General features: G+C 39.2%; 1 protein-coding gene across 1 annotated transcript in view; it reads right to left on the bottom strand.

Moving 5' to 3' along the window:
* LOC126092420 (acylglycerol kinase, mitochondrial) overlaps nucleotides 1–11,070 on the bottom strand; it is an 83,557-nt gene extending 72,487 nt beyond the window's left edge. Inside the window, exons 1-2 of the mRNA XM_049908006.1 lie at nucleotides 10,893–11,070; nucleotides 10,403–10,522 (exon numbers count right to left, since the gene is read on the bottom strand). Coding sequence (XP_049763963.1) covers nucleotides 10,403–10,522; nucleotides 10,893–11,002 — 230 coding nt within the window. The 5' untranslated portion in view covers nucleotides 11,003–11,070. The remainder of the gene's footprint in view (nucleotides 1–10,402; nucleotides 10,523–10,892) is intronic.
* Nucleotides 11,071–14,316: the final 3,246 nt, after the last annotated feature.

Raw genomic sequence — 14,316 nt, 5'->3', positions numbered from 1 at the left:
TGTAAGGGGCTGCAGCATGTTTATAGATTCCTCAACTAATTCTTCTCGGCACAAATTTTTGTGAAACTCTCCTCTGAGTAAAAAAAACAACTTGGATCATTCATGCTGCCCTTCTTTGTATATGTTCAATATGCTCTGTTCGTCCTTTTTGGTGTGGTTCCCACAATGAACTACATGTGTATTTTGCAAGCAGTCCCCACTGCAGAATTACTGCATTTTCCTTGTATCCTACCAATTAGCCAAAATCTGCCACCTACTTTATCTACAAATAAGCCTATGTGATCACTCTGTTTGGTATCCCCAAAAATTGCTATACCCATGAATTTGTATGAGACAACAGATTTAATAGTGACTCACTGATATTATAATCACACAATACTACTTTTCTGCATTTTTTGTAAGCAAGCACTTTTACATTTCTGATCATTTAAAACAATTTCCAATATTTGGACCAGTTTGAAATATTATAAGAACTGACTGGATATTTGTCCACATACATTTAAAAAGCACTCCAATAAGGATAACTGGATCATATATAAGAAATCTAAGGAAAGTTTTATTGACCGACATGGTGAAATTGTTATCAAAATGGATTCACATTTGGGAGGGCGACAGGTCAAATCTTCACCCGACCATTCAGATTAAGGTTTAGCTAAATTGCATTAAGGTAAATGCTTGGACGATTCCTTTCACTGGAGACTGCTGATTTCCTTCCCACAATCCAAACCTTTCCTGTGTCTTTAATGACCCTACAGTCATGTAAGAAATAAGCTGGGTAAGTCCATGAACCATGGATCTTGCCGTTGGAGGGGAGGCTTCCGTGCCTCAGCGATACAGATGGCCGTACCATAGGTGCAACCACAACGGAGGGGTATCTGTTGAGAGGCCAGACAAACATGTGGTTCCTGAAGAGGGGCAGCAGCCTTTTCAGTAGTTGCAGGGGCAACAGTCTGGATGATTGACTGATCTGGCCTTGTAACATTAACCAAAACGGCCTTGCTGTGCTGGTACTGCGAACGGCTGAAAGCAAGGGGAAACTACGGCCGTAATTTTTCCCGAGGACATGCTGCTTTACTGTATGATTAAATGATGATGGCGTCCTCTTGGGTAAAATATTCCGGAGGTAAAATAGTCCCCCATTCGGATCTCCGGGCGGGGACTACTCAAGAGGACGTCGTTATCAGGAGAAAGAAAACTGGCGTTCTACGGATCGGAGCGTGGAATGTCAGATCCCTTAATCGAGCAGGTAGGTTAGAAAATTTAAAAAGGGAAATGGATAGGTTAAAGTTAGATATAGTGGGAATTAGTGAAGTTCGGTGGCAGGAGGAACAAGACTTTTGGTCAGGTGATTACAGGGTTATAAATACAAAATCAAATAGAGGTAATGCAGGAGTAGGTTTAATAATGAATAAAAAAAATAGGAGTGCGGGTTAGCTACTACAAACAGCATAGTGAACGCATTATTGTGGCCAAGATAGACACAAAGCCCATGCCTACTACAGTAGTACAAGTTTATATGCCAACTAGCTCTGCAGATGATGAAGAAATTGATGAAATGTATGACAAGATAAAAGAAATTATTCAGGTAGTGAAGGGAGACGAAAATTTAATAGTCATGGGTGACTGGAATTCGTCAGTAGGAAAAGGGAGAGAAGGAAACATAGTAGGTGAATATGGATTGGGGGGAAGAAATGAAAGAGGAAGCCGCCTTGTAGAATTTTGCACAGAGCATAACTTAATCTTAGCCAACACTTGGTTCAAGAATCATAAAAGAAGGTTGTATACCTGGAAGAATCCTGGAGATACTAAAAGGTATCAGATAGATTATATAATGGTAAGACAGAGATTTAGGAACCAGGTTTTAAATTGTAAGACATTTCCAGGGGCAGATGTGGACTCTGACCACAATCTGAACTGCAGATTGAAACTGAAGAAACTGCAAAAAGGTGGGAATTTAAGGAGATGGGACCTGGATAAACTGAAAGAACGAGAGGTTGTAGAGAGTTTCAGGGAGAGCATAAGGGAACAATTGACAGGAATGGGGGAAAGAAATACAGTAGAAGAAGAATGGGTAGCTCTGAGGGATGAAGTAGTGAAAGGAGCAGATGATCAAGTAGGTAAAAAGACGAGGCCTAATAGAAACCCTTGGGTAACAGAAGAAATATTGAATTTAATTGATGAAAGGAGAAAATATAAAAATGCAGTAAATGAAGCAGGCAAAAAGGAATACAAACGTCTCAAAAATGAGATCGACAGGAAGTGCAAAATGGCTAAGCAGGGATGGCTAGAGGACAAATGTAAGGATGTAGAGGCTTGTCTCACAGGGGGTAAGATAGATACTGCCTACAGGAAAATTAAAGAGACCTTTGGAGAGAAGAGAACCACTTGTATAAATATCAAGAGCTCAGATGGCAACCCAGTTCTAAGCAAAGAAGGGAAGGCAGAAAGGTGGAAGGAGTATATAGAGGGTTTATACAAGGGCGATGTACTTGAGGACAATATTATGGAAATGGAAGAGGATGTAGATGAAGATGAAATGGGAGATACGATACTGCGTGAAGAGTTTGACAGAGCACTGAAAGACCTGAGTCGAAACAAGGCCCCGGGAGTAGACAACATTCCATTAGAACTACTGACGGCCTTGGGAGAGCCAGTCCTGACAAAACTATACCATCTGGTGAGCAAGATGTATGAGACAGGTGAAATACCCTCAGACTTCAAGAAGAATATAATAATTCCAATCCAAAAGAAAGCAGGTGTTGACAGATGTGAAAATTACCGAACTATCAGTTTAATAAGTCACAGCTGCAAAATACTAACGCAAATTCTTTACAGACGAATGGAAAAACTGGTAGAAGCGGATCTCGGGGAAGATCAGTTTGGATTCCGTAGAAATGTTGGAACACGTGAGGCAATACTAACCTTACGACTTATCTTAGAAGAAAGATTAAGAAAAGGCAAACCTACGTTTCTAGCATTTGTAGACTTAGAGAAAGCTTTTCACAATGTTGACTGGAATACTCTCTTCCACATTCTAAAGGTGGCAAGGGTAAAATACAGGGAGCGAAAGGCTATTTACAATTTGTACAGAAACCAGATGGCAGTTATAAGAGTCGAGGGGCATGAAAGGGAAGCAGTGGTTGGGAAAGGAGTGAGACAGGGTTGTAGCCTATCCCCGATGTTATTCAATCTGTATATTGAGCAAGCAGTAAAGGAAACAAAAGAAAAATTTGGAGTAGGTATTAACATTCATGGAGAAGAAGTAAAAACTTTGAGGTTCGCCGATGACATTGTAATTCTGTCAGAGACAGCAAAGGACTTGGAAGAACAGTTGAATGGAATGGACAGTGTCTTGAAAGGAGGATATAAGATGAACATCAACAAAAGTAAAACAAGGATAATGGAATGTAGTCGAATTAAGTCGGGTGATGCTGAGGGAATTAGATTAGGAAATGAGACACTTAAAGTAGTAAAGGAGTTTTGCTATTTAGGGAGTAAAATAACTGATGATGGTCGAAGTAGAGAGAATATAAAATGTAGACTGGCAATGGCAAGGAAATCGTTTCTGAAAAAGAGAAATTTGTTAACATCGAGTATAGATTTAAGTGTCAGGAAGTTGTTTCTGAAAGTATTTGTATGGAGTGTAGCCATGTATGGAAGTGAAACATGGACGATAACTAGTATGGACAAGAAGAGAATAGAAGCTTTCGAAATGTGGTGCTACAGAAGAATGCTGAAGATAAGGTGGGTAGATCACGTAACTAATGAGGAGGTATTGAATAGGATTGGGGAGAAGAGAAGTTTGTGGCACAACGTGACTAGAAGAAGGGATCGGTTGGTAGGACATGTTTTGAGGCATCAAGGGATCACAAATTTAGCATTGGAGGGCAGCGTGGAGGGTGCAAATCGTAGAGGGAGACCAAGAGATGAATACACTAAGCAGATTCAGAAGGATGTAGGTTGCAGTAGGTACTGGGAGATGAAGAAGCTTGCACAGGATAGAGTAGCATGGAGAGCTGCATCAAACCAGTCTCAGGACTGAAGACCACAACAACAACAAGTAGGCTTGGCTCTATCTTTGTAAAGGAGCATTATAAAACAGAGTCCAGCATTTCTGCTTTTGCTTTTTTACCCTCAATTTCACATCCTGTCATATAAATGTATGTCTGGACACAAAATTTGGTGATACTGCCAGCCATTACATATGAAGGCAATTTCTTTTGGTTTTGTGAGAGGTCTTTCACCAATGGCCTTGCTGCAGTGGTAACATCGTTTCCCGTCAGATCCCCGAGTTAAGCGCTGTTGTGCTTGGCACTTGGATGGGTGACAATCCGGCCTGCCGAGCGCTGATGGCAAATGAGGTGCACTCAACCCTTGTGAAGCAAACTGAGGAGCTACTTGACTGACAAGTAGTGGCTCCAGTCACGAAAACTGACAATGGCTGGGAGAGGTGTGCTGACCGCAACCCCCTTTATGTCTGCATCCAGTGACACCTATAGACTGAGGATGACACAGCATTTTGTCAGTACCATTGGGTCTTTTGAGACCTGTTCAGATGGAGTTTTTTAGTTTAGAGAGGTCTTTCAGCACAGTTGTGGGATAGTAATCACTGAAGCCTTCACATATTACCCTTCTCAAAGTCAAATTAGCCAAATGTTACTTAGCATCTCTCTCCCTCTGTAGCCTCATGCTTTATTTTACACCTGCTGTGCCATAGTCACTGTATCTTTATGTAGACTATGTAACATGGAGGCTCCCTTCCATTACAAACTGTTCCAGGCATAACAAACAATATGATACATGTGAATGTATGCTTTCCCGGCGTATACAGCTGGCGAAGAGTTCTCGGGCTTCCAGCCGGGTGGCGGTCTCTTCAAACTGCGAAGTTTTGAGGAGTGACATACTCGTCATCTTCGCCAGAAGATGACGAGTATATCACTCGTTGAAACGTCGCAGTTTGAAGACACCGCCACCCGGCTGGAAGCCCGAGAACTCTTCGCCAATATGATACATGCCTACACAGATTAATCGTGAATGTTCTGGAGGCTAAGTTGCCACACAAGTGCACACAAAAGACAAAATATTTGGTCTGATTCTTGGTGTGGCATACAGTTTTAATTTATTATTAAGTTTCATCGCTACAGAAATTCTGTGCAAGAAAAGAATTTCTGGAAGGAATATTGCACTTGCAATAGTCGTCTCATACAAATTTAAAGGTTTTCCTTCAAAATTATAACAGTTACCTCTTCATCGTGCTTCCAGTGTGAGTACTACTGGTACCTATTATTTTCTTATTTGTGACCAACACATCAGCCTTACAAGTAAAATGGGAAATGTTTTTGGACTCAAGGAATGGAATCAGAATCAGAGTTTTAATGTTGCATGACATACATATATAAATCACTGATTGTACAGGGGACTCATCAATATAGATAATTTACCAGAGGTACACACAACAATACATTTGTTTCAACACTCTACAAAGAAATCATCATTTAAAAATTCCATGAGTGAATAACAACATTTTGCACTAGGGTAGGATGTAATTTTATCTTCAGTAAACCTAGTTTCATACTGTGAAAGTTTTACATTTTTAATTTATATAAATTTTCATAGCCATGTAATGAGTAATCTGAGAGTAGAGCTTTGGTCTATGAAGTGGCAACTTGAATTTGTCATTACTTGTGTCATACATATGTTCAAAATGGTTTTCTATAAATAATTCTCGATTGGTAAGGATAAAGACAAATGGTTCATAATATAAGTACATCAAATAGTTAAAATATTAAGACTCCCGAATAAATGCCTGCATGACTCTCTAGGCTTAATAGTACACATTTTTCTAATAACAGTTTTTCAGAATAAGAATATTCTATTTACACTACTTGCATTCCCCAGAAGATTATTCCCTATCTTACAATGGCTTCAAAATAGCTGTGGTAAACAACTTCCTTAGTGTCAATGTCACTTGCATAGGGCAATACTGTCATTGCGGATGCTAGACTGTTTAGCTTGTTTGCCAAGTAAATTATATGCAAAGACCAGGATGAATTTTTTCCTAAAAATATCCCCAGGAATTTGACAGATTCTGCTTCCTTAAGTTACTGATTTTTATGGATAATTTGGAAGTCACTTGATTCAGACTGTTTAGTTTTAAATGAATGATGTGTTTTTTCCGTATATAAATGTTATAAACAATTTAGTGTGTCAATGATTCTTTGGGGAATTTTTCCCAGTGGTCTCATTCCAATGAGAACAGACGTGTCCAATGAGAACAGACGTGTCATCTGCAAATAAAACTGAGAGCGATGTTATATTTAGCGGTATATTTTGGAAATTTGTGGTAAATTTTCTATGAGATCAAACTGCTCAGGTCATCAGTCTCTAAGGTTAAACACTAGTTAATCTAACTTATGCTAAGTACAACACACACACCCAAGCCCATGGGAGGACTCAAACCTCTGACAAGGGGAGCAGCGTGAACCGTGATAAGCCTCCTCAGACCACGTGGCTACCCTGCGCGGCTTAGTGGTATATCATTTACGTAAAATAAAAACAGGGTTCGGCCTAAGATGGAATCTTGTGGGCTGCCGTGTGAAATAATTTTCCAGTATGAGATATAATTTTCAGTTCCTGGTGTTACAACTGCCCTTTGAATTCCATATCTTAAATATAATTTTAACTATCTCGAAGCATTAACATTTATTCTATAACTTTCTAATTTGTTTGGCAAGACTGCAGCACACATCTAACAGCAAATTATTACAAACTAATTATTGTGAAACATCTGTAGGAATGTAATATTCAAAGGAAAAGGTAGTTTTGGAAACCGAAGTGTAAATTTAAAGACAAAGTCTCTGAGTTTGTTTGTTAGTTTCATGTTCCATGGATGATCTGAATGATAAATCTTAATGATGTGGAATGAGTCATTTTATATTCACAGCACAAATTAATATGTAAATAAGGCTACATGCTCAAAAAATTTAAGCTTCTGTTGCTTTCTCTCTCTTTTATTTCTGAAGTTTTACAATGTGATAATCTTTACACAAAGAGTCTGCCAGCAACATTTCCCACAGCATGAACATGTTTGTATCGATGCATGAAGAGGGAGTATTTCATTCTGATGTCTCCATCATCATCATCCTAACATCAGATATACAGGGTGTCCTCTGATGAGTGGTCAATATGCAGGCATATGACTGGAATGATCATTTGAGAAAAAAAAAAAAAAAAAAAAAAAAAAAAAATCTAGTAAACAAGGGCTCTAAAATGCAAACCTTATGAGCTATGAGCACTTGTTGAGAGCAAGAGATGCATTTCACTGTATCAGAGATGAAGAAGCACTCATGGCTCTTAAGAGATACATTTCAGAACACATGTTTTTTTGCTTCAAATGATTGTTCCTGTTACATTCCTGAATATTGACCATTTCTTCTAGGACATCCTGCCTGTATAAGCTATCTACCTTGCAGAAACTTGAATTTTTCCTTGCGAATTACTACTAAGGTAGGATTAAAGTGCCTTGAGGAAGCAGCAGTTTATTATAATACAGGGTGTCCCATTTATCTTGACCACCCTAAATAACTGTTTGTCCAGATGCAAATTACAAAATGTTTCAAGCAAATGTTCTTTAGCCATCAGGGGGACATCAATCAGCATGATTGTTTTTATCGAAGATATGAACAGCAATATGACTTTTTAAATGACACCTTGTATTTTTTTATTTGGCAATTCATTTCCTCTCCTAAAGACCTATTCAAAAATGAATCACAGTGTACCACTCACTCAAGCACATTATCAATTACATAACACAACACTGACTTTGAACCTGGAACCATAAACTCATCCCCTTACTGGAGTTGTCAGAAAAAAAATGGAAACCAAGAAAAACATAACACAAAATTGACTTTGACTCTCCTGTGCCAATGCCCAGGAGTAGAACATTCGAAGGTGCTCAAAGTGGTGACCCTGGGCACCAATATACGGAAATACGGAAGCGTCCGATCCCACCCGTCTGCTTTGACCCATGACGTCACAAATATGGCGGAAACAAAAACAAACACACACACTTTCCACAAGAAGCCTAATGACACTAACGGGACAAGCGTGGGAAATGGGGTGTTTTGGGTGGGGGGCAAACTAAATATAAACAAATTTAGATGCCTTGCGTAGCTACAATGTGTAAGTGAAGACAGCCATGCATGAATACCCACCTACCTCCCCAGGGGTCGTAACCCCTGCAACCCATAGAAGATAAAGATGCTTCAGTAGCTGATTAGTGTTTTTTGTCTTTTTTAAAAAAAAATCTCACGGGATAGAACGAACAGATCAGAAAGATAAATATAATAAACTAAAACAGAAATTCGAGGAAACAGATAATTAAAATAAGTAATAAGTGTTTTAAAATTTAAAAAAAAAAAAAATCTCGCGAGGTAGAACGAACAGATCAGAAAAGTAAATAAAATAAGATAAAACAGAACTGGAGACAGTCACACTCAAACCAAACTCCGCGCCGTCATGACGTCACACACGACAACACCCTTACGTCACGGGTCAAAGCAGACGCGTGGGATCGGACGCTTCTGTCGACCCCAATATACTGGTGCACTCGTTAAATGAAAGAATTATTTATTGCTTCCAGTATTGCCTGCTGAAGAGAATTAAAAGCAAGGACGATATGTTCCCGCTTGTACTCTGGAGTTGTTGGAATATTGCGATAGACAACATCTTTAATGCATCCCCGAAGAAAAAAGTCCAGAGGATTTACATCAGGAGACCTAGCAGGCCAAGTAATTGTTCCTCCTCGACCAATCCATCTGGCAGGATACCTTCAGTTCAGAACATGACGTGCATGCAAGGCATTACATGATGGACATCAATCGTGTTGATACCACATAAACATCCTGGTTCTCAGTGGGACAGAAGAGGAGGAAGAATTAGTCTGAGAAAGTTGGCATACGCTGTGCCGTTTAGACCACCATTGACGAAACAAGGGCCAATAATTGTGGTACCAAGCTTCCGACACTAGACATTAACTCTCCATTGACGCTGATGTTCCACCTGTCTAAGCCACTGTAGGTTATCGCTGGACCAATAATGCATGTTCCTTGTATTTACCTGTTTTTTATTTGAGAAGGAACATTCATCAGTAAATAGAACTTGGAGAAGTAGTTCGGGTTGGTGAGGATTTGCTGCTGTGCCCACTGACAGAAATGTAAACAATTCTGGAAATCATTCCCATGCAATTCTTGATGTAGGTGTACATGGTAAGGATGGAACCGGTGATGTGTAAGAATACAATGTACACTGGTTTTAGGAATGGCAGTCTCGTGTTCAAGCTGTTGTGTGCTCACATGTGGATTCATAGCAATGGAAGCGAGAACAGCAACTTCAGCAGCTTCGTCTGTGCGAGTGATATGACAATTGCATTGTCATGGGTTGAAACTTCACGTTTCCTGAAGCATCACAACAAGATGAGAAAACATCCATTGGGGAGGTTGGTTCTTGTCAGGATATCGCTCTCTGTACAGTTCCGCTGCCTGCGTAGCATTTCGCCTACCTTCAACAACAACAATAAAAGAAATCTTACGTCAATGCAGTTTGTAGGAAGCACAGCCCTTACGGTATGCCTACTATACACAACAGTATTTAAAAGGACTAAACTATTGTACTAAATGTACTCATACACAAGAAAACAGTATTGTAATTACTGTTCTGCTAACTTACGTTCCCCATAGATGAGTAGCATTTCTACCTTCTCTTCGTTGGTGTGCATTCTATTCACACAACTCTTCAACTGACCATAGCTGATGGAATGATGGGTATGCATTCTGCTTATGTTTACATTTGTCCTCTGTCAACATCAGCACGTGGATGTGTTCCATTACCCCAAGTACCTGCACCAAATGCTGGAAGCATCAACATCAATGTTGTGCTACGTAATTAATAACATTGAGTTTCAGTGAATGGTACACTGTGATACATTTTTGAATAGGTCTTTAGAAGAGGAAATGGATTACCAAATAAAAAATACAGGGTGACATTTAAAAAAGTCATACCGTTTTTCATATCTTTGTAGAAAACAAAGCTACAATGAGGGCAATCATGCTGATTGGTGTCCCCGTGATGCTAAAGAACATTTGCTTGAAACATTTTATAATTTCCATCTGGACAAACAGTTATTTAGGGCGGTAAAAATAAATGGGAACCTTGTATACACATCAGATGTTATAAAAATGTAGCTCCATACCTATTTAGCTGTAGGCATTCCGCAATTTTCTCCCAAATATGAGAAAAAATTATGCAGCAAAGGTTTTGCAGGCCTATGTTATGAGAACCAAGAACAGCTGTATGCAAAACAACAACTAGAATTATCAACTGAGTAGATGGCGAGCGTTCTTACCTTTTGTTAGCTACTGGATTCAGTATCACTACTATTTTCTTAGGATTATATTCGTTTGGAATTGGTAGTGACCCATATTGTAACGCCTTCAAACAGTAGTCTCTCATCAACTGATTGGTCCTGTTGAAACAAAATTAAAATGAACGTTATCGAAGTTTAGCAAAGGGAAAAATGGAACAAGTACGACAGCAGTGACATAAGAATGTACTGAAAGAAAATTTTAAGTTAACAGGAAATGCAACTGTCAAATTTTCAACTGCACGGACAGCATACATCACACAAATTAGGAAACGAAAATGAATGTGAGACTTTTTTGACGAAGAGGTACATGAAAATAAAAGACCAACAATTAAATCACACCGGTACACTCACTACATTAGCCTATTTTTTGGTCATAGTTTTACTGTAGCCACAACACGACAGTATTACACAGCACCGCGAGGAAATTCCATAAGTACATAATGTAAATGTGATTACAAAGCAAACTTACTCGTATTTATCCTTGGCATAGGACACTCCATATGATAAAGCAACTGTTCCAAATACACTTTTCTTCCAATTATTTCTTATAACTCTAAAGAACTTCACAATTCTAGACATGTTTACAGTAGCAGACGACACATCTTACATGTGCTCTGGACCATTACAACGAAGATATCAACATCAATTGTTTACATTTATCTTTGGAACGTACCATTGAGTATAAACCAAAGACCTTATAAAAAATAACTATACTCACTGATGGCGCTGCAGTCGCGGGATAATTTGAACCACAGTCTAACATAACAGTCGCGACACTCACTGCTGTAAAAGTTGCCGTTTGACAGATGGAGCGACACTAGCGCTCCAAGCGGCAGGTAAGGTGAACGTCAGACGCGTTGTAAGCATAATGTTGTTTACATCCATTTCCTACGTAATTTCCGAATTATTCGAGTTATTTTCTTGCCTCCAAGAGTTTGTTTAGTATCGGAAGGCATATATGTTTCTATTAATGATTCTAAAATAAGCGCAAGTATGGACAAAAACCATGAATAGAGTGGCAAGCTACAACACATTCGTGAAGAAACACTTGTGACATTGGACAGATTTGCAGCTTACCACGTTGATATCAAAAGAATATAAACACACAGATTCACATGTAAGAAGCACAGACATGTACCTCTACATGCAAAAGCGATCGACAGCTCGTTTATCGTTCTGTAGGCCTACTGTGTGTGCCATTGTTGCCACAAGTACGACCTTAATCTTTATATTATTCGAAGTGGGTAAGGCAACTGCCAAATAGTTGCAGAAATATGCTGAAAACATTATAATGAGCTGATTACATTACATTTCACGAAAAATCAAATATTTGAATAATTTTCAAACAATCTGTCTGTAGGCACTTTCCTTGTCCCGTAATAGTTTCGCTCGATCTGCCCATTCTGACACTTTACACGCTTATGTAAGACATGAACAGCTGCACTTAATCTAACCACTTTATCGTCAAAGCACGTCTGTGGTGACGATTCGCACGAATCTGGCACTGATACATGGATAACTGAACTGGCTGCTTCTGTGTCATACGACTGTTTTACAGCTTTAGATTGACTGTCGAATCTTTGTGGCAGTTTCCTCTTCATCGTCAGTTGAGGTGGCTTATTTAGGATGTCAAACAGTGTGGGTACTGCATTCCACAAGAGTTTGTTATTGTCTGCGTTCATGAACTGGTTTTCTTCGAAATGTAGCGGACAAAACCTAATATTATTATACAGGTAAATTGGGTCTTTCTTCATAAGGTCTTCTCGTCTGCTATTAACAAGCCATTTTCTGCTCCTAAAACGATACATTCATCATTTATACACATATAGTTTGCAAGTGAATCCTGACGATACAGATTAGTAACATGATGGCATAACATCTCTCAGAATCCTTAGGAAACCTAAAAAGAGACAGCTGTGGTGTCTTCTTCCTGCTGTTGCTGCAATTTATTGCGCTACTAACGCTCCCGATGGTAAAAACCATTGTATAAATCAAAATAATCAATCACTATTCCCTTTCACGATCGCGCCGAACTCACAGTTCAACCTACCAGCCGCTTGGTAGCGCTGTGGCGCTGTAGGCAACAAAATCGAGGCGAAGTGTCGCGACTGTTATGTTAGACTGTGATTTGAACCTTCCTCTGGACGCCATTATAGTGGTTGTAGTCTGATGTGTTGTGTAGTATTGTTGTTTATGAAGACCCTGATTCAACGTTGTTTATTTGTTGGGGCGTACGTGCAGTATTTGTTACTCGTATTCTACTATCTGTACGTTCCAATGAAAAGAAGTACAATGGTGAAGAGTTATGCAGTGATTAATTGTACAAATAAATTCGAGAAAGAAACGAATATTACATTTCACAGGTATGTGAATATTTTAAGTTGTTTTGTATGTCAGTGCACTTGCTTAATAAATGTTTTTGGAACACGGTATTAGCATAATGTCTGTGCATCTGTTTGCAGGTTTCCTTTCTCAAAACCACAGCTGTTGCAAAAATGGTTACACGCTGTCAGGAGGCAAGATTTCCGACCGACAGAATACCATTTCATATGTTCTGATCATTTTGAAGAAAGTTGGCTGATCGGTAGTGTTTTCATGGTCTATGTTAGGTTGAAACTTGATAATTTGGTCGTGAGTTGCCAAAGCACTATGCCATATATAACGCACTTCCCGTCATAAAATCTAAAGCAAGGTAGTCAGTGGGCAAATCTTCAAGTATTTTGATGCATTTTGCGTACATCTATAGTAAATGAACTACGAAAAATGCTAGGGGTCCAGTACATAACTTTTAGCTACGGCAGATTCCGTGTAGTACGTAAGATAAATTCATAAACAATAACTAGTTGCTGTTTGTTCATAAATTAAAAAGTATATTGTAGTAACGTATTTAAACGAGGCATTATGTTTGCGACCTAACTCAAGGGAAGGCATTTTATAACGAAACGCGATGTATAAACATTCGAACTCAGAGCGTCAGTTTACCACTCTAATGGCCGCCGGCCATCTATTCAATTTGTCCGTTCTTCACAGTCGATCACTCGTGCGGTTGTGGGGGCCTGGTATAAACATACATTAAATTCTGTATCTTTGGTTAGCAACGGTATAAATGGGATTGCAATAGTTAATTTCCCATTTTTTGCGAAAACATCAGGAGAAAGTTGTTAGGACACATCCAAGTCGAGTGTGTTAAATAAATAGAAAAGGACCAAAACTCTGCATAATCAGAACAAGTAGTGGTACAATAAATATGGACAGTGGCCCATTTGGGGAGGGAAGAGACCTCTCCTAAACATGAGTATGGATATCGAGCAAACGACGAGCTCCATAGCAAAACGCACATTGGGGCTGAAGGAAGAAGTAAAAGAGAAGAGACGAGCAGTCACCATTCAACACCAGCAAAAAATAACAAAGGAGGTAACGAATTTGAAAACACTCAACACATGCACGTCTGACACTTTTTGATATAAATGAAGGATCAATTCCCCTTCCCCGTAGAGGGAAGGGATTTTGAGGACTGCACTGGATGGTAACTCATTTAGAACATAACTTACGCAACAAAAGAATAATATACTAAGGGAAAACCGTTCACAAACAAATACAGAGCTAACATATGACAAAAAATTGATACTATAATGATGCAGCAGTCGCATTTTATGTATTTGTTGAGGGACTTAATGGTAATGTAGGTAAATACCACACCATGACCCTGGGGAAGATACTATCTACCTCAGATTCTGGGTACAAGCAGAACACATCTCAGATCTCAAGAATGTGCGGAAAAAAGAATTCATATAGATTTACCAGCAAGGGAGGCTGCAAACTGTAGTGACCTTGCAAAGGAATGTAAACAAAGCTGGCCCACTTAGATAGCTCCCAATTGGTGCCATGGGTGA

This window comes from Schistocerca cancellata, chromosome 7, assembly GCF_023864275.1.
Source record: "Schistocerca cancellata isolate TAMUIC-IGC-003103 chromosome 7, iqSchCanc2.1, whole genome shotgun sequence".
NCBI classification, from domain to species: Eukaryota; Metazoa; Arthropoda; class Insecta; order Orthoptera; family Acrididae; genus Schistocerca; species Schistocerca cancellata.
The sequence above is the reverse complement of the archived record's forward strand: the minus strand, read 5'-3'. Positions and strand labels throughout refer to the sequence as shown.